General features: G+C 47.8%; 4 protein-coding genes across 7 annotated transcripts; 1 reads left to right on the top strand and 3 right to left on the bottom strand.

Annotated features, from left to right (window-relative positions):
- Positions 1-18: 18 nt before the first annotated feature.
- LOC125715342 (palmitoyltransferase ZDHHC16B-like) lies at positions 19-9,322 on the bottom strand. 3 transcript variants are annotated; one of them, XM_048986706.1, is made up of 11 exons: positions 9,143-9,313; positions 7,797-7,870; positions 5,392-5,705; positions 4,187-4,381; positions 3,687-3,775; positions 3,488-3,516; positions 2,386-2,519; positions 1,275-1,360; positions 1,019-1,142; positions 810-880; positions 19-603 (listed from the first exon to the last, which is right to left on the bottom strand). In XM_048986706.1, exons 3-11 carry the CDS (start codon positions 5,635-5,637, stop codon positions 501-503), a joined length of 1,077 nt encoding a protein of 358 aa, XP_048842663.1. In that variant the 5' UTR covers positions 5,638-5,705; positions 7,797-7,870; positions 9,143-9,313; the 3' UTR covers positions 19-500. The 3 variants fall into 3 exon arrangements, with proteins under 3 accessions (XP_048842663.1, XP_048842664.1, XP_048842662.1); XM_048986707.1 differs by lacking the exon at positions 7,797-7,870 and having other exon boundaries at positions 5,392-5,646; positions 9,143-9,322; XM_048986705.1 differs by lacking the exon at positions 7,797-7,870 and having other exon boundaries at positions 9,143-9,308.
- Positions 9,323-9,469: 147 nt separating this feature from the next.
- On the top strand, positions 9,470-10,904 carry mettl18 (methyltransferase like 18). Its single transcript, XM_048986708.1, has 2 exons — positions 9,470-9,675; positions 9,875-10,904. Exons 1-2 carry the CDS (start codon positions 9,511-9,513, stop codon positions 10,739-10,741), a joined length of 1,032 nt encoding a protein of 343 aa, XP_048842665.1. The 5' UTR covers positions 9,470-9,510; the 3' UTR covers positions 10,742-10,904.
- Positions 10,804-14,674, bottom strand: exosc1 (exosome component 1). Of its 2 annotated transcripts, none has more exons than XM_048986712.1 (8): positions 14,608-14,674; positions 13,632-13,759; positions 13,481-13,555; positions 13,299-13,387; positions 12,180-12,213; positions 11,999-12,049; positions 11,604-11,688; positions 10,804-11,256 (listed from the first exon to the last, which is right to left on the bottom strand). In XM_048986712.1, exons 1-8 carry the CDS (start codon positions 14,633-14,635, stop codon positions 11,150-11,152), a joined length of 597 nt encoding a protein of 198 aa, XP_048842669.1. In that variant the 5' UTR covers positions 14,636-14,674; the 3' UTR covers positions 10,804-11,149. The 2 variants fall into 2 exon arrangements, with proteins under 2 accessions (XP_048842669.1, XP_048842670.1); XM_048986713.1 differs by having other exon boundaries at positions 13,644-13,759.
- Positions 14,675-15,371: 697 nt separating this feature from the next.
- Positions 15,372-19,686, bottom strand: LOC125715345 (phosphoglycerate mutase 1). The gene is made up of 4 exons (XM_048986709.1): positions 19,390-19,686; positions 18,265-18,539; positions 17,258-17,438; positions 15,372-16,588 (listed from the first exon to the last, which is right to left on the bottom strand). Exons 1-4 carry the CDS (start codon positions 19,526-19,528, stop codon positions 16,419-16,421), a joined length of 765 nt encoding a protein of 254 aa, XP_048842666.1. The 5' UTR covers positions 19,529-19,686; the 3' UTR covers positions 15,372-16,418.
- Positions 19,687-19,812: the final 126 nt, after the last annotated feature.

Here is a 19,812-nt window from a genome sequence, read left to right as displayed (position 1 = left end):
GGGATGGGTTTCGACCACTACTATGACAAACATTTATTAAAAACATTTAAGCAAAAAAAGAAAAAAGATCCATTTCACAGGTACAAATTTGCAGAGTCTGCAGTGGAGCTCTGCTCCTTTTGGTTACCGCTGCATGCAGTTCAGTTTGGGCCCTTTGTATTGCTTCCATGTCATCCTCAGGTTGCCGTGGTGACACAGTAATCCTCATCCCACCTCCACTTCCTGCCTGACTCACCAATCGCATTCGCTGAAGTCTTTCTGGGAAAAGCCCATCAGCCCTTTTAGTTTATGGCACGACAACAGCTGGACATTTCACATTCAAACACACACACACAAACGGGTCCGTCGGGTACAGAAGGGGCAACAGGGCAGCCTGCTGGGATGAGCTGCTTAGGCGGGGTGGACTGTCCTCTTTCAGGTCCTCCATCCGCAGTCCCAGGGAATCGGTAACCTTCATAGGCCAAATGTCCGTCTCCAGGCCAGCACCAGAAGACGTGTGGTTATATAGCAGTTGGATCTCTTCTGTATACAGAGCAGTCCCATATTAGCCCCTCCCCAAAAGGGGTGTGGTCAGAGGGCAGGAGGACACGAGTCAGCCAATGGCTGTGGAGGAAAGAGTAAGATTAAATGCTCTGCCTGCCTTTAGGCATATTAATCCTGACATTTACAGATTACTTCCCCTCCCCCCCCGAATCAGTACATTTATGGCTCATAACTTGGGTGCTGGAAATATGTGTTACTTTAGTTCAGTCATGGCCTCTCGCGCTGCGGCGCGACGGTTTGTCCGGCTGAGTAAGCTGCAGGCTCACCTTCTTTTCTTCACACCAAAGAATATTCTCCAGTTCTCCACCTTTCCGTGGTTGTACGGGTTCCGGAAAACCTGCATAAATATCACGGCCAGACACTTTCCGTTGCCACCATGTTGATATACTTTCAGATATTTTCACGACGTTAATAAACCGTTGGACTGAACAAGGTCAGTGCATACAGGGACCACAAAGGGCAGGGAGGGGCTCACCTTGCCGCTGTCCCGTAGCCGTCGAGCCTCCTTGCGGTTGATGTGCCTCTCCACGCTCGTCTCTCCCCGGGTAATGAGGGCCGCATGCCACAGCGTCAGCCCTGTCAGGGCTACCGCCACCGAGCTGCAGGGAGGGTGAATGACAGCGACTGTAGCAGACTGCTGGGCTCTGCATGTGTAATGCAGTGGACTGCAGGCATGTAGTCACGCAGGCCTGCTGCACATTAAATGAAGCCGAAATTCTGAGAGGCCTTACCTGGTAAGCACCCACAAGTAGATCATGCACTTGTGAAACAGCTTCTCCGTAAAGGTGAACAAAGGCTCAGGGGTCTGATAGTAACTCTTGAACGACACAGAACAATGAATTAAACACTCACATCCCATTGGTCGAATACTCATCCATCACAGGAGGAAAGCATTTATCTATAAACTAGATGTGCATCCACACAAGGCAAATATCTATGAACCAGACTTGCATCCACATTGCAGCATGAAATGACCTTAAAGTCACCATTCTCCATATTTAAAATGTAAAACCTACAGCTCCACGCTCCCTTATTTTTATTTTCTGGGTGCAGCAAGTATCGGGTGTAGCGCAAGCCCAGCTAGATGGCAGCCCTTCTACACTGTTAGCCGACACACGAGGAAAAGTCCGGCCGTACTCTAGCTGACAGGAGGTGTGATTACACTGAGGCGTGCCGATCGGCAAACGGCACAGCTGCGACGGAGGCGGTAGCTGAAAGGAGGCAGAGTACAGCGGGGCTGAAGGACACACAGCACGTCTCCAGGGAAGGATAAGGTCCACGGTAGAGAATATAATGGTGAGTACAGAGGAAAAGACCATTTGTCGGTTTGTCACGGCAAAAATCCAAAGGACCAGACCTCTGATGAATGGCAAAACGAAAGAAAAATCTTTCGTTTTGTTTGCATTAATAATTCAGAGAATCTGTTGTAGGACATCAGCCCAGGGTGTACCTATTCTGCTTGGGGGAGGTGCCACACCCCTGGGGGCGTGACCAGCATGAGCTGATGGAATACAGATGGATGCAGGGATCTTCTACATGCACATGCACCCTCCGAGGTGGGTGCAACAAAGATCCTAAATACTGGACCCTCAATAGTGTCCTACCACAGCCCCACCCACTTAATTATTCCCTGGCCCAATTCCTATGGTGCTACCATGGTAACATAAACACAGGCTGCCATGGTTACTCGTACCCCCACCTCAAACATTCATTAACACCAAGTCCCGAGCTGGCAGTATTGTTGACCTTATGGGACGTCAACGTGCAGCAAACAAAAGAGATTAACACCACAGCTACTCGGAGCTTATGGCGCCATGATACACCTGTCAACAGCACACTCACCTCCACGGCGTTGTAGGCCCCGACGAACATGTCCCAACAGGTCACGCTGCAGTAGACGCACCCCATGGTCATGAAGAGGCAAAAGGAGAAGAAGTAGCGGTGGTTGAGGTGTCCCACACAGTTATTTAGCCAGGCTGAGGGAGCAGCCAGTCAAGGGGAAAGTGGAGAACAACCAGCACAGTGATGTCATGTTAAACCACACTCTTACATCAGTGGGAAAGTGATTGTATTTATGCAGAGAAGATGGCTGCCTCTGTGCTACTCGGCCACCAAGCACCACAGACCTGCTCGTCCGACAATCTCCCGTTCGAGCTACCACAACTCGGAACAAACATGGCTGCCTCCATGAACACGCTGCTATGCTGTCGCTTAATATTTTAGCAGTTTTGGAGTAAGATTATTCAAACAAACAAGAAACACGAACTAGTCAAACCACATTAAAACCTTTATCAAATGATTTGAGTACATTCGTAGCGATACTCGAGAGGCAAATAAACTACAAAGACACTAACAAGTCTGGTAAAAATCTGATATTGCTGCTAGGATACTGTTTACGGTCACGAAATTGCATTCTCTAAATCGAACACGTGCAATTACAACTATTAATACATTTAACAAAATTAACATTTTTAAAGATCTAAAAAATAGAATCACTGTTGAGTGTGTAAGCTGCCATGTTGAAATGACGTCACAGGGGCAACTCGGACAGGAAAATGATTCTGTCCAACATCTACGTCATAAAAGAGGCGTGTTTCCAACGGGAAGTGACGTTTCTCGTGATGTTTTCACCCGCGTTCCGAGTCGGAGAGAAATAATCGAACACACCATAAGCAGCAGCATTTTCAATGGTACCTCAGGTGAGGCAGAGTCCTAATGTGCTTTGAAAAGCCATTAAGAGCACATGTGCAACGAGAAACCAGCACAGCCAGCGAGGACCAGCATCGCTCACTGCTGTGTGGGGTCCGCGTGGGGGTCAAATGGCTCTGTGCCCGCGAATGCCCCAGGAACTGGCGGGCCCCACCTTGTCAAATGTAAACACAGGATCCTGGATCCACAAACAGGCCAAATGCACCAGATTTCCTGCTTAAATCACAAAGGATACGGCAATGGTGATCCATCTTCAGCACACACCTGTAAAGAGACAAACTTAAGAAGGGCCTCACAATCACGCTCATCCCAGATCACGACACCCATGTGAGAGCACACCAGAGGGTATTTTAAGTGCTTTGAATTCAACCCAGGATCACAGATGGCCCACAGCACAGGAATCCAGTACCCAGCAAGATCTGCAGTGTCCTTACCGGTTGCAGATGCTACAGTGGTGAGTTCTGGCCGGTTTGGGGAATATACACTTCTTACAGATGGACACTGATGGTATGTCAGTCTTCATCTACAAAGGAAATAACATTTGGATAAACAGCTGCAGTGGCTTCTGGGTAGTGAAGATCAGGAACAGAAGTCAGGGTGACCGATTACAAAGGCGGACAGGGGTGGAATGTTCAGGTCTGCAAAGTACGCAAGGTTTTGTTTAAAACAACCAGTTGAGTACTCTGTGACTGTGACTCATAGTAAATTGAAACAAATTTGAAACAAAACCTTGGCTGGATTTCCTTTCTGGACCTGAACTTTCCACCTCTGATGCCGCGTTTCTTGCCGTGGGAGACAGGACTGTGGCTTAAACCACTCATCCACATCACATCTCTGCCCTAGCCCTTCCCATGATTCCTTTCTGCACCCAAACCCCCCCCTCTCCTCCCGGAACCCACAGTGCCCCTCGGGGGGGGGGGGGGGGGGTGCGTACCTGCGGAGGGTGTCCCGGGGACGTCCTGATGGCCTTATAGTAGTGGAAGACGACCATCAGCAGGTTCCAGTGGCCGTAGCATAGGTGCCACGTGACCCAGTGCGCCGGATAGGTGCTGATGATCAGTGGCAGGACAAAGTAGTAAACAATGACCAGGACCGAGCTGGTGAGCAGGATGACCAGGCAGACAAACACCTGGGTAGCAGATGGGAAGAGGGGCGGGGACAAGCGGGTGACGAAATGATGATATGGGTCAGGAGCAGACAAGTCAGCGGGTATCCAGCATGAAACAATAATAATAAAAGAAGGAGCTAATATTTTACCAGGTATTAAACCCCGCTGATAACATGCACATCTACCATGTTCATCTCTACATGTGCTTATTTTTATTTAGTGGAGGCTAAATTGTTGAAAAGGGGTGGCATGGTGGTGCAGTGGTTAGCACTGCTGCCTCACACCTCTGGGACCTGGGTTCGACTCTCCACCTGGGTCACATGTGTGTGGAGTTTGCATGTTCTCCCCATGTCATCGTGGGGTTTCCTCCGGGTACTCCGGTTTCCCCCCACAGTCCAAAAACATGCTGAGGCTAATTGGACTTGCCAAGTTGCCCGTAGGAATGCATGTGAGAGTGACTGGTGTGTGAGTGTGCCCTGCGATGGGCTGGCCCCCCATCCTGGGTTGTTCTCAGCCTCGTGCCCATTGCTTCCGGGATAGGCTCCGGACCCCCCGCGACCCAATAGGATAAGCGGTTTGGAAAATGGATGGATGGATAAATTGTTGAAACAGACAATCAGCTGTAAAGGAGGCGAATAGGCATCAGGGAGGCTAGGCTGAGCTTCCAATGAAAGCCCAGGTACAAGAGTGAGCAGGATTGGAGCAAAAGAAGGATCGGAACCTAATGAATCTATTGCAGAACCAGAATTGTGGCATTGAGAAAATCCCAGGAACAAAGAGGTGTCAGGCTAGTAAAGGAATTCCTGGAAGTGATGGGTCTGGAGCCAGATAAGGAATCTGATGATGGCTTATTCCATGCTTTTTGCTTCTCTGGGTTTCCTGCACTAAACGCCAATCTGCCCCGAGTCCCGGCCTGTCCTGAGCTCGCTCATACCCTCGCAGTGTTTTTCATGTCACATCTCCTGGAGACCAGCTTCTTCTCACAGGCCCCCTAAGATAAGGCACAGATGGAGGACGTGGACCGGACTTACCACCCCAAACCAGCGGGTCAGGTGGTCCACCAGCCAGTAGACAGGCTCGAAGACGGAGTCCAGGAACACGTCGAAGTTGCAGAGGGCGTTGAAGCAGAGCGACTTGAGGAGGAGCCGGCCGTAACTCCAGAACTCCTTCAGGCGGCCGGTGAGGCGCCCCCCGCTGCCCCCCCACGCAGAACACGGGCGCAGGCAGCGCAGGAAGAGGCGGGCGGCGGTGGGGCTCAGGCGCCTCCAGCGGCTCATCGCCCCCCCCTGCGTGGCACCAACATGGACACCTTGAGACGTTGGACCTCCTCGCCTGCACCTCCCAGCTGCAACGGCAGCACACATCATCAGCGCCGACTTTATATTAAAAAAAAAAAACTCAGCAAAAGACGGCTGTTGTACCCTTACACAATGTACCTTATCCAACACGGGCTAAATGGCAAATTAGTTAGCAACAAGTAATAAATAGTCTTCCCACCTCAGGAAGAGGCTGTGCTGTGTTGCCCCCACCCTCTACCATCTGATTATCCCAACACCTTCCTGCGCTAGCGTGGGGCCACACTATTTATACTGGCGTATGGAAAGGGGGCGTGGCCAAAAACCAGGACTGCAACTGCTATTCCTGACCCCTGTGAAAATTTCATGAGCAACACACTTCCCCGCGTATCAGCCAGCACCTCTTGTGACGGCACAGACGCAGCCGAGGGTGAATTTCTCCCGCGGAGATGGAGGTGGGACACCGGAGACGAGAGATATTTCTGATAAGCGGGTATCCGTTACAGAAGAATGCGGAGGACCCCCACCCCGACCGGCACATGGTTAATGTGGGCCCCAGCCGTAACAACCCAGGGCTGTCCGGCTTTTACCTACCCACACAAAAAAAACCCACAAAAACCTGTGTGGTATTAATTACGCATCCGCTTTTGCCAAACTCTTGCAGTTCATTTTTAATGTGACGTGGCAGCTGGCGGATAATTGGCCCCCTGCTCCCCAATTAATCACAGGGGTATAAGATGACTCTGCTGCAGGAGAACACTATCGCATCTCATTTAGATGGAATGATAGGAATGCAATAACGCACCATGCAATGCTGGACCAGATGAACCACCAGATCACCAAGGTGTGACCAGCGGAGGATGACGGAGGTCAGGAGGTATCAGACTGCCGCCTGACCCAGTTTATCCTTAACAAGCTATTCATTCTAATCAGGTCCAGCTGGGTTTCAATGACCGAGATGTTTTCAGGCATGGGGCTGGTGACCAGTCACCATGGCAACACAACATGGCCTAAACGCGAACCCTGTGCATCCTGCCGGATGACATTTGTCAGACGTCTCCTTACTCTTGACCGTGACCCTTTTATGAGGCCCACTAATGGCCGCAGGAGCCCCCGGCGAGCCGGATCAATGTTCAAAATGAGCAGATGGCGCTGTCACCATGGCGACTGGCTGACGTTCCGTCACACGGGGAATACAGTGTTCCGCCAGGTCCGGCTAAACCTCCAGGTACGAACGGTGAGCTTTGTGGTACCGTAACCCAAGCCGGCACACCTCTGAAAGCAGCACATTTTCATCATCTTTATTAATGACTCGACTGCTCCCCCACCAGCCCAACGGGGCCTCCTTCAGAGCCTCACTGCAGAGCTGTCGATCCAGGCGTGCGAGCGGATGGCAGAGCGCTCCGGTGCGGATTGCACGATGTGGAATTCTTAGCCATGCTCCCTGTTCAGAACCACCTAGGTGTCGTTTACTCTCAATTCTCGCCAGCATCTTAACCGTGTAGAAGCTTCATCCCACATCCAACGCACAAAACATTAGGGGTGGCGAGTGGCTCAGTGGGCTAAGGGTCTATGCCCATGATCGGAAGATCACTGGTTTGAGTCCCGGCCTTGATAGAACAGTCACGTTTCTGTGGGCCCTTGAGCAATGCCCTTAATTCTCAGCTGCAGGGGTGCTGCACCCCCCAACCTATGTTGCGGTAGGTGAAGAATAAAAGCATTTATCTGTGTAACACAAAGTACTGGTTGGTGTTACTTTAACCACAAACAAACTGAAGTTGTGCTGGACTGAGGCGAGCAGCTGTGTGTCCATGAGGGGTCAGAGAGCGTGGAACAGGGTCTGTATCCCAGGTGGGAGACCAGGAGCACACGGAGAAAAAGCACACGACTAAAAAAGCCCTATCATAAGGACGTTAGCACAAAGCGTACTAATGCGATGGGTTTACATAACACAGTGTGAATCTGAAGCAGCCAAAAATGGAATGAACAAATCAAATATAAAAATAAATCTCAGCCCTCAAAGTTTTGACTGAGGAAAGTGAGATTAAATACTTTCTCACAGTCGTATCAGCGATTCCCCTCACGGGGAGCTTCTGGTCCAGTGTAGAACCTGAAGCTGACTTTGTATACGGCCAACACACCCGTAAAGTTTGATCACTCCGGTTGTGTACGTTCCATCTTTCAGATTCTGTGGTGATCTTTAGCAGGAAGATGCCTAGAATGAGAATCCATATTTACATGCTCATCACTGCAGGTTTTAAAATTGCTGTTTGTTTTGATAATTCAATCGCACAATTCGATTCCGAGAAAGGTAGTACAGCATGTGATCAAATTAAGAAACTTTAAAGCTTTTAGATTAACTTTGCAAGATGCATATTGATCTCTGAACTCACATCATTGACATGTGGCCCTTTAAAAAAATGTCCTTTAAGAAGGTAGCAGTGAACTGACATTTTCAACAGAATAAGGAGTTAAGGAAACTGCGGTTATGAGTATGAGTCACGTTTGATTATATGGCGTGTCGTGTTATAATCACATGGTTTGATCGCCTCCCTCATACATGATCTCACAGAAGACGCACACAGGGTGAAGCCCTCAGTTATCTAACAAACATCTTTTAATAAATATCAGTCCGACCGTGATGCAGCCGTCCAGTAATCAGCATATGCATTTCAGTCCGATACAACCAGTTTTAAAACAATAATTCAGTTTGTTTAATCCACCCGGCACGGAAACCCTGCGAAATACAGGCCACGGTCAGTTCCAAATTTTCCTATTCGATCATTTTTAAACATCTGCAACTACTTAAATGAATACGGTTTACGTAAAAAGATATTTGATTACAAAAGAATTTCTGCATTTTGTCAGTCATACTTCGGCACAACTGTTGTACCAAGCATAATAAAATTAAATTACAGCTTTACTAAACACCTAACAGACACTATGCGGTAGACGTTGCTCGGCTCTCTCCCACCTTCACATCTTTCCCATTTATGGACAAGTGGCGTGTTGCAATATCATTCATTGTAACAATGTTTCCGAAACAAAGGAGAACAATAAACAAGGTGCATCTTTGACTCTATAGCTTTGCAAAGTGTTAACAACAAATTTACAATCTAACAAAACGATGAAATATTCAGGCGGTTCACGCTGAATTTCCAATAATTTCTATACTTTATTTCGCTAATGATATTACCAGTTTTACACATATGAAACATCCCAAATACGAAAGCTTCTCTGTGCCCCCCGACGGTGACATATGACTGGTTTACAGAATCAACTCCTCCAGCTGCCCAGTAGTGTAAAATCTTCACTGTCTACCGCAGTCTCGTCACAAGCATCTTATCAATACAGAAGTTCATTGGAACAGTGCTTAAAAATCATTATAAGAGATGCAGTTCACGCTAATGAACGAGGCATGCAGCCGAGTTCCCCCTAACCCGCATATCGCCGCCAATCGCACTGCCGCCAGTGCGGCTCGCCTTACCTTTGACTTCCTCCCGCGGTGCTCAGGTCATGTTACTGCCGAAGAAACGCAACGTCTCGCACCCACACGCAACGAAACGGCATTTCAAACTGCAGATCCTCCTTTTTCCTCCCAAGTCTAATCATATTGCGCAAGTTAATGATGACATGGGAGCGATGGGTGGAGATACGTTCCCGTTCGGACGTGATGAAAATATTAAGTTGCAGCAGTATCGCCGACTTTGCACAGTTGTATATGAAATATAAATGATGTATTTATATCGTGATATAGAAGCATTAAATAAAATAGTACAGAAAAAAATAAAAATTTTCTATAAGGGATGCTGGGAGATGTAGTCCATTACCGCTTGTCACCTCGTGCTGACGTGCATGTATACGGTAAAAACTACAGCTCTGTTTAAACTCCGAGGCATATGTGTTAAAATGGCCTTCAGTTTTAATTTCGATGTACAGATAAACACCAAGGAACCGAGCGATGCGGACTCGAATGAGAAAGATCGTATCCAAATGCTGCCGGATCGTTCGACTGACGCGGTATGTATGCGACTAGTTAGTTTGTTAAATAGCTGAAATGTCGCTTCACTTTTCGGGTTGTGCAGCCACGTGCTTTCATGTTATGAGTTTTTTTACTGGTTTGCAACGCCGCATATCGATACGGTTGTAAAACTTTGAAGCGTCGACTCTTCGTGTCCTGTAAGTGAATGGTGTTTTCCTCTTCTCAATATAATTTCAGGAAGATGCTGTAAATGACGCGGGATTAAAGGTAAAACCGGCCGTAGAGCACAATCCTAAGAGTCACCCGTCCCTGTTTGAAAACAGCGTGTTTGAGACTTTATGCGTGGGGTCACTGCCCCCCCTCCACTACCTAAATGAAACTGTGTTTGAAACAACAACCTCAGTGGAGGCAGATAGCGAGAAGATCCTGTCCCAGACCGCAGCCCTGCATTCTGACCTCATCTCTGGTGTATATGAGGGCGGACTCAAAATTTGGGAGTGTACCTATGACCTCTTGGAGTATATTGAGGCTGAAGGAGTGAGCTTTGTTGGGAAGAAGGTGCTGGACTTGGGCTGCGGGGCAGGATTGCTGGGCATTGCAGCGCTGAAGATGGGAGCCAGTGATGTGCACTTCCAGGATTACAACAGTACGGTGGTCGACCGACTGACCATACCCACTGTTCTTCTGAACTGTGAGGACAGCAGTGTGGAGGAGGATGACGGTAGCCCTTCGTCAAAGAAGAGAGCCACAGATCTATCGCAGCACCCTCAGTTTGCTAAGTGCAGGTTTTTTTCCGGTGACTGGGCAGCGTTCCTCCCACTGATGGTTAGCAGGGACACGGCACCTAAATATGACATCATACTGACATCAGAGACAATCTATAACACAGCTTACTATGCTGCACTCCACCAGGTCTTTCACAAACTGCTGGACTCGGATGGTGTCATTTATCTAGCCACAAAGTCACACTACTTTGGGGTTGGGGGTGGACTTCTCCTCTTCCAAAAGTTTGTGGAAGAGAGGGCCGTTTTTGGGATAAGGTGTGTGAGGGACGTGGAGCAGGGCCTCCAGAGACACGTGGTGGCCCTGAGCTTCAAGAAATGAGATTTCAGCGAATCTGAAATCCTTAGAGGAACCCTTCAATATCACAACATAACCAGGATGCATTTTATTTTCAGTAACCAGTTTATTTTTGTAAAATATTTGTAAAACAACCTCTGAAATATGTACAAAGGCCAATGACCATATTCATAAATGACTGACAGAACATCGATTTGTTGAGTTATTTCCTCACTTTTAGATCGAAACCTCACATTCCTTCCCGTTCTCAAAAGCGGCAGCAAAATCATCTGCAGTTGAAGACCAAACCACCCCTGACTTTTCCTGCCGTCGCCATCGGCGATTCTGTGAACAGGTTAGTGCTGCTTGACTACACACTGGAAGATGTTGGGTGACCCTGGAAGAGCGGCTAATCGTAGGAGAGGGGGGGCTGCCACATCGGCGGCTGGCAGGTCACGCCTGCAGGAACTCCGGCTGCACCCTGGCCACCTTCCGGAACTCCTTTCCGTGCGTCCTGGGGCACTGCATCTCACACCAGCTGATGGGGATCATCTGTACTCCTATCGTTGGGATGGTGGCAAGCGCAAAGTTACGAATAAATGCATAGGCTGCATCTACCTCTATCTGAATCAAATAAGATTAATATAAATCTCAGGGGGAAATTCTTGTGCATCCCGTCACAAAGTATGTAGAGCACAGGCGAATGTGGATTGTCTACCGCACGCACATAGTGCAAAAGAAATCACACAGTACACAAACAGAATTCTGGAATATCGTGGAATATTAAGGAAATTAAAAGTAATTGTAATAATACTCATAATAAACTAGCAGACAGCATGTCTAATTAAAAAAAGTTCTTAGAGTGTCTTAGGCACAAAGGTGACCTTCCTGACTTGACGGGTCTCACCTGCTTCGCTGTGAGCTACCACCACACCCAGCTCGTTCTCCGCTGTGGTCAGCAGGTAGTTTGATTGGACGTCGCCCAAAGAGATATGAGCCCCGGTCAAGGATGGTGCTAGCGAACAGTAAACATGCAGGCCAAGACTGACCATGCTGTGCCTATGGAACGCATACAGGCCAAGTGTAACCTGCCGCTGGGTTTACAGACAGGGTGAGACCAGAAATATGCGAGCACTGAATACCAGAAAGAACGTCAGGGGAATCGTGAGCTGGGGAGAGTAAACACCCACCGCGGAGCCGCCTTGCTGGGTGACGGGGGGCTGGAATTCACCAATTTACGTGAATTAACGTGCATGATGCATTTTTCCCACAACATTTTCAAATCTCCTTTCCAAAGGATACCACTTTTGCAAGGACGATATCTCCAGGCCGGAAGCTTTTGTATATTTCTACCTACAATGAGGAAATAAAATCTTTACCAACTCTGCAGACTAGATTTAAAACAAAACACAAACGACTAGCTAGTGCTCATATCGTCATTAGAAACTGCAGTTCAGATACTGAATGCTACTTGCATACACACCTTGTCCTTTTCCGTTGCTCTTACATCCTCCTTCCTGTGGAAGTATATTTGAAGACCATTAGAATTTTATTTTATTAAAATTTTATTTTAATGGTAAGGAGGCAGCGTACTTTGAATGAAATCTTCGGAACTGACGCTTTAGCAACACGACATTGTATGAGCCGTAATCACCATGGCGATCACCGTGTAGGCACACCGCCTGTGCAGGGTTCTTGAGGTGAACTTTTCCTACGTTCTGATCCCGCCCACTCTCCGTGATTGGCTGACATAAATGGGGAAACCGCGTGGCTGGTCAGCACAACTAATTATCCAACTATTGACATGCTTCGCACCACACCACAGTTGAAGTATTGTAGATTCATGTGTACCTAATAGCAAGTGTCGTAGCTGTGTAATACGCGCGTTTCGTTAGCGTGCAGCCATGATAGTTACGGTAACTGTTGACTTCCCTCTCTGTGCTGCTTCTAGAATTAAACCAATAGTGGCTGTTAATAAAGAGAGCGACTTCCATTGCCAGAGAACCATCATCTCTTATAAAATGACTCACGCTCTTGCAACAATACATTTACTTTGCAGTCCGATTGTGGGTCTGCGGCATGGAAAACATTTTGTACCCTCTGGGGTTATGGCGAGACACGCATAACAATCGGGTGCGACAGATCGTTTCAGAACAATGCGTTCGATTTCGTTTTGTCCAGACTGTGATGTATACAGCCACCTTAGAATCGCTTTGATGGAATGAAGTACTACAGTAAGGTTTTAAATGCAAAATAAAGGTATAAATATCAGCTGTCTAGGTACAATAAATGTGAAGAGATGGTCGTGACCACATCTGGGTCTGAAATACCACAGGGGTCTCCAACAGACATGTGGCATTTTGTTCAAAGATTTCTAAAAATGCCCCTGATCATTCCCTGTGCACCAAGGAGCCCTGAATACACACACCGAGGAAGGAACCTCACGCAGAGTTAAATATCTTTTTGTGTTCATATACACACACACACACAAACTGCACAGTGTCAAATATGTACATCTACATTAAAAATCCAGAGCAGAACAGAGAGGAGACTGTGGCTTAACTTAAGAAGTTAAAAAGAGGGTTTTGTGCGTAAATTTCACCTGATTGTTCCTCTGAATCTGTCTTTTAGTGGCGTTGAACCAACATAAAGGATGTGGACTTTTGCAAACCTTGGGTTGATGCTAGTTACCTGTATGAGATAATTCTGACAATTAGTATAACCAAGCCAGCCCGTGCGGTATCACGACATGCCGTATTATGGGAGGCGAATTTGTTTCGTTACCTTGCATGTAACAATAGCGCCTACATCCGGCAGCAGCTGAGCTTCTGTTTCTTTAACAACCGAAATCACAGGCAGCTGGAAGGGGGGAGAAATCATTATTTCAGGTCACAATGCATACAAAATTATGTGAAATTAATCTTCCTTAGCTCGCCTTTGCACGCACCTCTTCGCCTTCGTTTTTCCTGAAGACATAGCCAGCGAGGGCAGCGAAAATGTATCCGTGCCGCAAGTAAGTGCCTGTCCCGGGTATACAGTCATCTGTGCTGCAAAGCTTTTCACCTGTAGGCCAAAAAATAACTTCAGAATGATTTCCAAAGACGTTTTAAAACCATAACTGCGCCCAGATTAATGACATGATTAACATGATAAAATATTTCACAGTATAAAAGAAAGTTTTTCAGAGGAAATTATATTTAAAGCGAAAAGACAAAAAAAGCCTTTAAGAGCAAATTGTGTTACAATCAGAATGACCATATAGAAAATGAACGGAATCGGTTTCGGTGCATGAGTATCTTAAACATATGGTCAAAACAAAAATACACAAAACAATAGAATAAAGAAAATGTGCTATCAATAAATAAACAAGTCGAAAGAACATAGACAAAAGCAGTAAATGTTATATGCTATTTAAGTGGGCGCACCCTGCTGCATTGATTTTGTAACTCAAGGTGCAAGTCGGAATAAAAAAAAGCACGAAACCAGAGGGATGACTGGAACGTAATGCGCCCCAGGCAGTGGGAGGGGGTATCTGTCAGCCAGAGCTAGCTGTTTACACCGCTCGTTACTAGCTGCCAAGCCAATTTCACGTTAAACGCCAAAACCTGTAGGATTACGATGGCGCCTTATAAGAAACATCACGCAGTGCGATTACTGTTTGCATGAAGTCTTCAGATAACTGAGTATTTCATATAAACGCAGGAACGTGACGGACACTCAATGCGAGCCGCCACCAAGCAAAGGGCCAGCGTCACGCCCCGGTCATCTCAGCGTCCCCACGTGTACGGGACCCGAGGAGGCACTAAGCAAAGCAAATTCAATCTACTGCTCTTCGTGGGTTCATTTTTAAACAAGAATACACAATCATACATCGCCACACATAAACCGAAGAAACTCTTTCGCAGACCTACCTGGAACACATAGCTTTCTCGGCGACATGTTTTCAAGAAGGGAGTAACATGCGCTTATTGGGTATTATTGCCTAGAAATGGTGGACGCTAATTGGATAATTCACATACACGTGCCGGTATCACGCTACCGCCATTTTGATTGTGGCGTATAATTACGACTACAATATTCATCCATCCATTGTCCAAGCTACATATCCTTCTGGGTCCGGTGCCTGACTACAATATTCAAATTCACATTTCCCTCCTTTTTAAAAATTAATATCAACCTCCGAGGCAGAGGTGAAGTATGTTATAAAATGTATGTGCTAACTGGTAGCGGGAACACTTAGGAAGTGTGAATTTCATTGTTATAGGTCATGGTTATGAAACCAGACTTAAACTGTTCCTAACCAGTTCATGTTTTTAACACTTTTTTAGCCACTTTCATACCTGATTACACCAGTCACCTCAAAGCCATTGTTTGTAAGGCTGAGGTGTTCAATAGAACATGGCCTGGAAACCACTAGCCAAGGGCAACAAATTGCCTTTAGGGTAGGGATTGGACTGTTACCATTACTGTATCCTTCGAGACATTAACCAGGAATGGTACAAGTCTATAACCTTGCATTTGTCACAGATGTTGTGCTTCAAACATAAGGCGGCCTGCCTGTTTGTCTCTGGAAATCTGTAATTTCAGCTTTCAGGCTACATGTAATGTGCAGGCGCCAAGAACAAAACAGAAGAGGGGAATCAATTTGAAAAACACATTTGCACAGAGACACACGCATAATTCCAGACGTTTATTAGTCACACAGGTCCAGTGTACATTTAAAAAGTGCGTTAAGCCCAAAGTGAGGTTGTTTTCTCCTTTCCCTCTAAACATCAAGAAAGTGAAGCGAAGCGCGGGTTCAGAAAGTGCCGGAACAGGACACCCCAGACACAGGTTAGAGAACACAAATTGGGGCAAAAAAAAAAACACATATACGAATGACACTAGATTTCCATATAATCATATACTTTCAGGGTGTCCGGCGGATTTTAACATGGTGTAGATTCATGCAGGTTCGCAGCCTTCGGCGCTTACAGGAACAGACAGTATTACAGAGCCACGCCATGGGAGGACGACTAGACACGAACGTCACATTCACAGACTGATGCACCACACTACCCAGGGAGGCTGTTGGGGGGGGGGGGATGCGGAGACCCCTGCCCCTCCCCTGACACAGCAAATTGGGAAAGGGAGGAGGAAGCAGCGCTTTCTATCAGTTCACTTTAACATTGGCGTTTGTTTTGCAAGATCAGAGAAGCAAACCTCCACTCAAGAGTGAAACAACTATGCGCAGCGCGATTCTACACCAGCATAAATCGAACATGGAAAAGCAAGCTGCTTTGTAGACTAGGCAACAATCACCATGACAACAGTGGGGCGGGGAAATAAACACTAGATGCATTTATCCAAAGCATCCTCAGAATAGGCTATCCACTCAATGAGTAAAATAAATAAGAAATGATCTATAAACAAAAGTGGGATTCTTAACCGTAAAACATGCGTAAATTTGAAATGGGAGTATAAGTGGTCATTTAACATACTTCACACAGGTGAACAGTCAGGTGGATTCAGTCATCTGGTCCCTAGAGTATCTATAGTGTAGAAGTTCATCCCCATCCCATAATACTGATAGACATCCATGTGCGGATAAGTGGTTCCTAATGAAGTAGCAGAATGTGCCATGATGTTGTCGCCAGTGGTCTACACGCGTAGTCGCTCTGATTAGCCCCGCCCTCCCCACCCAAAGCCCCCGCTCCAGTGGTCGTTCAGCCAGAGCAGCGGTCTACTTCTTGGCCTTCCCCTGCGCGGCCACGGCCTCCATGGCCTTGCGGACGGTCTCCTCGTCACCCAGGAACTGCATGGAGCCCACGGGTTTCAGGTTCTTGTCCAGCTCGTAGAGGATGGGGATCCCAGTGGGCAGGTTCAGCTCCATGATGGCCTCCTCCGACATGCCTGTTGGTGGGATGGAAAGCACAGTGGGCGGTCAGGGCGGGGCAGGAACGAGGCGGGGGGCGGGGCCTGCAATGATGAGGCTGCTTCTCAGCAGGCAGAGCCGACAGGAGGACTGCAGTGCAACGCATCGGTCAGCCCGAAAGCCTTAGAAAGACAGCACTGTCCGCTTCTCGCTCACTGATCTACATACCAACAAGCTAAAAATAATCAACATCCCGTAACCAAAGCTGTAAATCTGGGAGAGGGAAAGTCAGCCTGTACAGCCGATTAATGTAGCGGCTTTCACACCACATGCCAGTGATCATCCAAAGTCGAAGGCCGCTGATCAAATCTATGGCAACACATACAAGGAGTCACTGTACTTATACATCAGGGTATCACTCAGACAAAAAAACGTGGCATTTTATACAGGAGCATATTCACAGAGCAGGGCTGAGACAGAACAGGCCGTTTCACTGGAGGAAGTGTCACGAAAGCAGGGAGGAAATGAAGATGCCGGAAAGGCCGCATGTGGCAGAATTTCATTGCATCATACAGCTGCCGCAACAACGCATCTTACCCCAGAAAACAGGACTCAAATGCAGCATGGCGCATAATGCACAGGACAGCCGTTTCCCCAGGAGGCAGCAACCCTGATACCCCGAAATTACAGAACGGCCGGACACACACCCTCCAGGTGCTTGACGATGCCCCTCAGGCTGTTGCCGTGGGCGGCGATCAGCACTCGCTTGCCCTCCTTGATCTGCGGCACGATCTCCTCGTTCCAGTAGGGCAGGGCACGGGCGATGGTGTCCTTCAGGCTCTCGCAGGAGGGCAGCTGGTCTTCAGTCAGGTCAGCGTAGCGGCGGTCCTGCAGGGATCACGCAGCACGTTCACGATTGCGGACTATTTGCGAAGGGCCTGGCCCAAACGTGGCCATACTAGGCACGATTCACACAGAAACACGCACATTGAGCAAGCTGTGGAAGATTGAATCTGGAATTCGGTACACAGAGCCAATAGCACACTGCTTAGCTAAATACTACTGAAGCTTGATGTGATTGTCAAGGCTGGTGACCTTTGGGACTGGACATGTTCTGTACACAGAAGACATACTATGGCTGCAACACATTAACCTAGCGCTGGGTTGCTGAGGGACCTTAAATCCACATTTACTAACAAATATATTCTGGATATTCATGGTGAGGGCTGGGGGGGGGGTCATTAGCTAGAGTGAGAGAGAAAAGAGGACCCCAGGTGACACGAGTGCATGTACAACCGTGCTCAGCTGAAATCTGGAACAACTAATTTGAATACATTTCACCAAATATATGGCATTCTGATGAGTAACCTGCTGCAGTACTGCACATCCCCAAACATTTCCTTTAATTGAGGCAGATTTGAGGATTTTCACCATCCTTATCAGGTCTAGCTCTGAGCTGCGAATCCCATAATGATTCTTAGGCTGCATCCAAAGCCACAGGGGCTCCGCCCATATGCTGACTCACTAGTTGCCATGACAATGACCTCAAAGCCTGTCCAATGGTACAGTGCAGAAATTGGCCCATAATGAAGATGGCACGGCTGTGATCTCCTGTAATCCCTCCCCACCTACATTAGAGTACACATCTCTAATGTACCATTCACTCATCTTGGGATTAACAGCTGTATAGGGTTTGAATGCATGTCTCTCTTGCCTTGCTGATGCTGCTGTAGTAGTCATGTGCCTCATCCATGGGGGGAGGGGGGATGTCAAAAGACCTCCTCCAAATCTTGACCTGGGCCTCGCCGTGTTTGGCCGCTGTCTCGGCCTTGTTGAGTCCCGTCAGGCCGCCGTAGTGCCGCTCATTCAGCCGCCACGTCCGGTGCACCGGCAGCCACATCTGATCGATGGAGTCCAGCACGATCCACAGCGTGCGGATGGCCCTCTTCAGCACCGACGTGTAGCAGATGTCGAACTCATAACCTGCCTCTGAAAGAGGGCAAGCGGGAGCAGCGTATTTACATATCTGAGGAAAAGGCATATCTGGCCAAGTGAAACACGCCACTGGCTATAAACTGATTTCCAAACGGAAAAAAGTTCAAAATGTAATGCGTACATGGAAACATCTCTTGGTCCCTCGCCATTATTGATACGAACGGCTCCCCATGCTGATTTCCACGCGCCTCACGCGCGGTTCTGAGGACGTGCGGCGCGTAGCGTCTCCGTGCAGGAAGTGGCACGCGGGCTGCGCCTTCGTGAGTCATACGGCGGCCGGCAATCGGCCATGTGCCGAAAGAGCGGCTCTGAACCACCTGGACTTACCTTAACGTTTACTTGCAGTACTACGGTATTACATGAGGGAGCAACGAAAGAAACCCCGCAGGGGCAAACCGAATACTGCATGTCAAGCTGCCTTGACCTTTAGTCAAAGCGCTTTACGCCATTTACAACTAGTAGACAATTCATCTCCCTTGACATGCAACCACTTTATTAAGAGTACTGCTAAAGATTAAACCGGCAACTTATACAAAACTATTTATGACATCCGTATATGTGCCTATTTCATCCAGTTTCGAATGAATCCCCGACGGCCACTTGAGAACTGATATACCTGACGCTGAAAGCGACAATTTTGAGTTTCAAATGTGAACAATTATATGTATCTTGTTAAGCGATTACCCTTCCAGTTACGAACGAGCAGTATCCAGTTACTAGCTGGCCATCTAATGGATTACAGCCAGCACACCAAACACTAGGATATTCGCTGGGGGAAAAAAAACAGACAGCCCCTAACGGGTAGGGGATGCTAGTAGAGTTTTAAAACACGTCGCAGCATCACCTCTGAGGGCCTCCCCGCCTCTCTTCGCCTCCTCTGTCCCGGTCTCGCTTAAATCGGCGTCGAACCAGCCACAGAACCGGTTCTCCTGATTCCAGCAGCTCTCTCCGTGACGGATAAGTACCAGTTTATACGCAGCCATATCTACTGTTCAGCCTAACTTGTGGTATTCCCAGCAATAAAAATAAATTGGGATTTTTTAAATAATAAGGGGAAAAAATCCTGCTAAGGTCGAACAACCCGCTGCTCCTCCGCCAACCGTAATGAGATACCACTGCGCCGCACTGTGGGCAGTCCTTATGCCTGTGATCCCCGGCTATATTGTGACGTATGGATACTTCCGGTAAAATGTAACCAATCAGAGTTGAACGAGGCTCCGGAAGAGTATAGCGGCTTCCGGCACGTCCGTCCCGGGCCGCTGGTAAT

This window comes from Brienomyrus brachyistius, chromosome 20 (genome assembly GCF_023856365.1).
Source record: "Brienomyrus brachyistius isolate T26 chromosome 20, BBRACH_0.4, whole genome shotgun sequence".
Taxonomy (NCBI): Eukaryota; Metazoa; Chordata; class Actinopteri; order Osteoglossiformes; family Mormyridae; genus Brienomyrus; species Brienomyrus brachyistius.
Note: the sequence above shows the minus strand (reverse complement) of the source record. Positions and strands in the feature narration are given on the sequence as shown.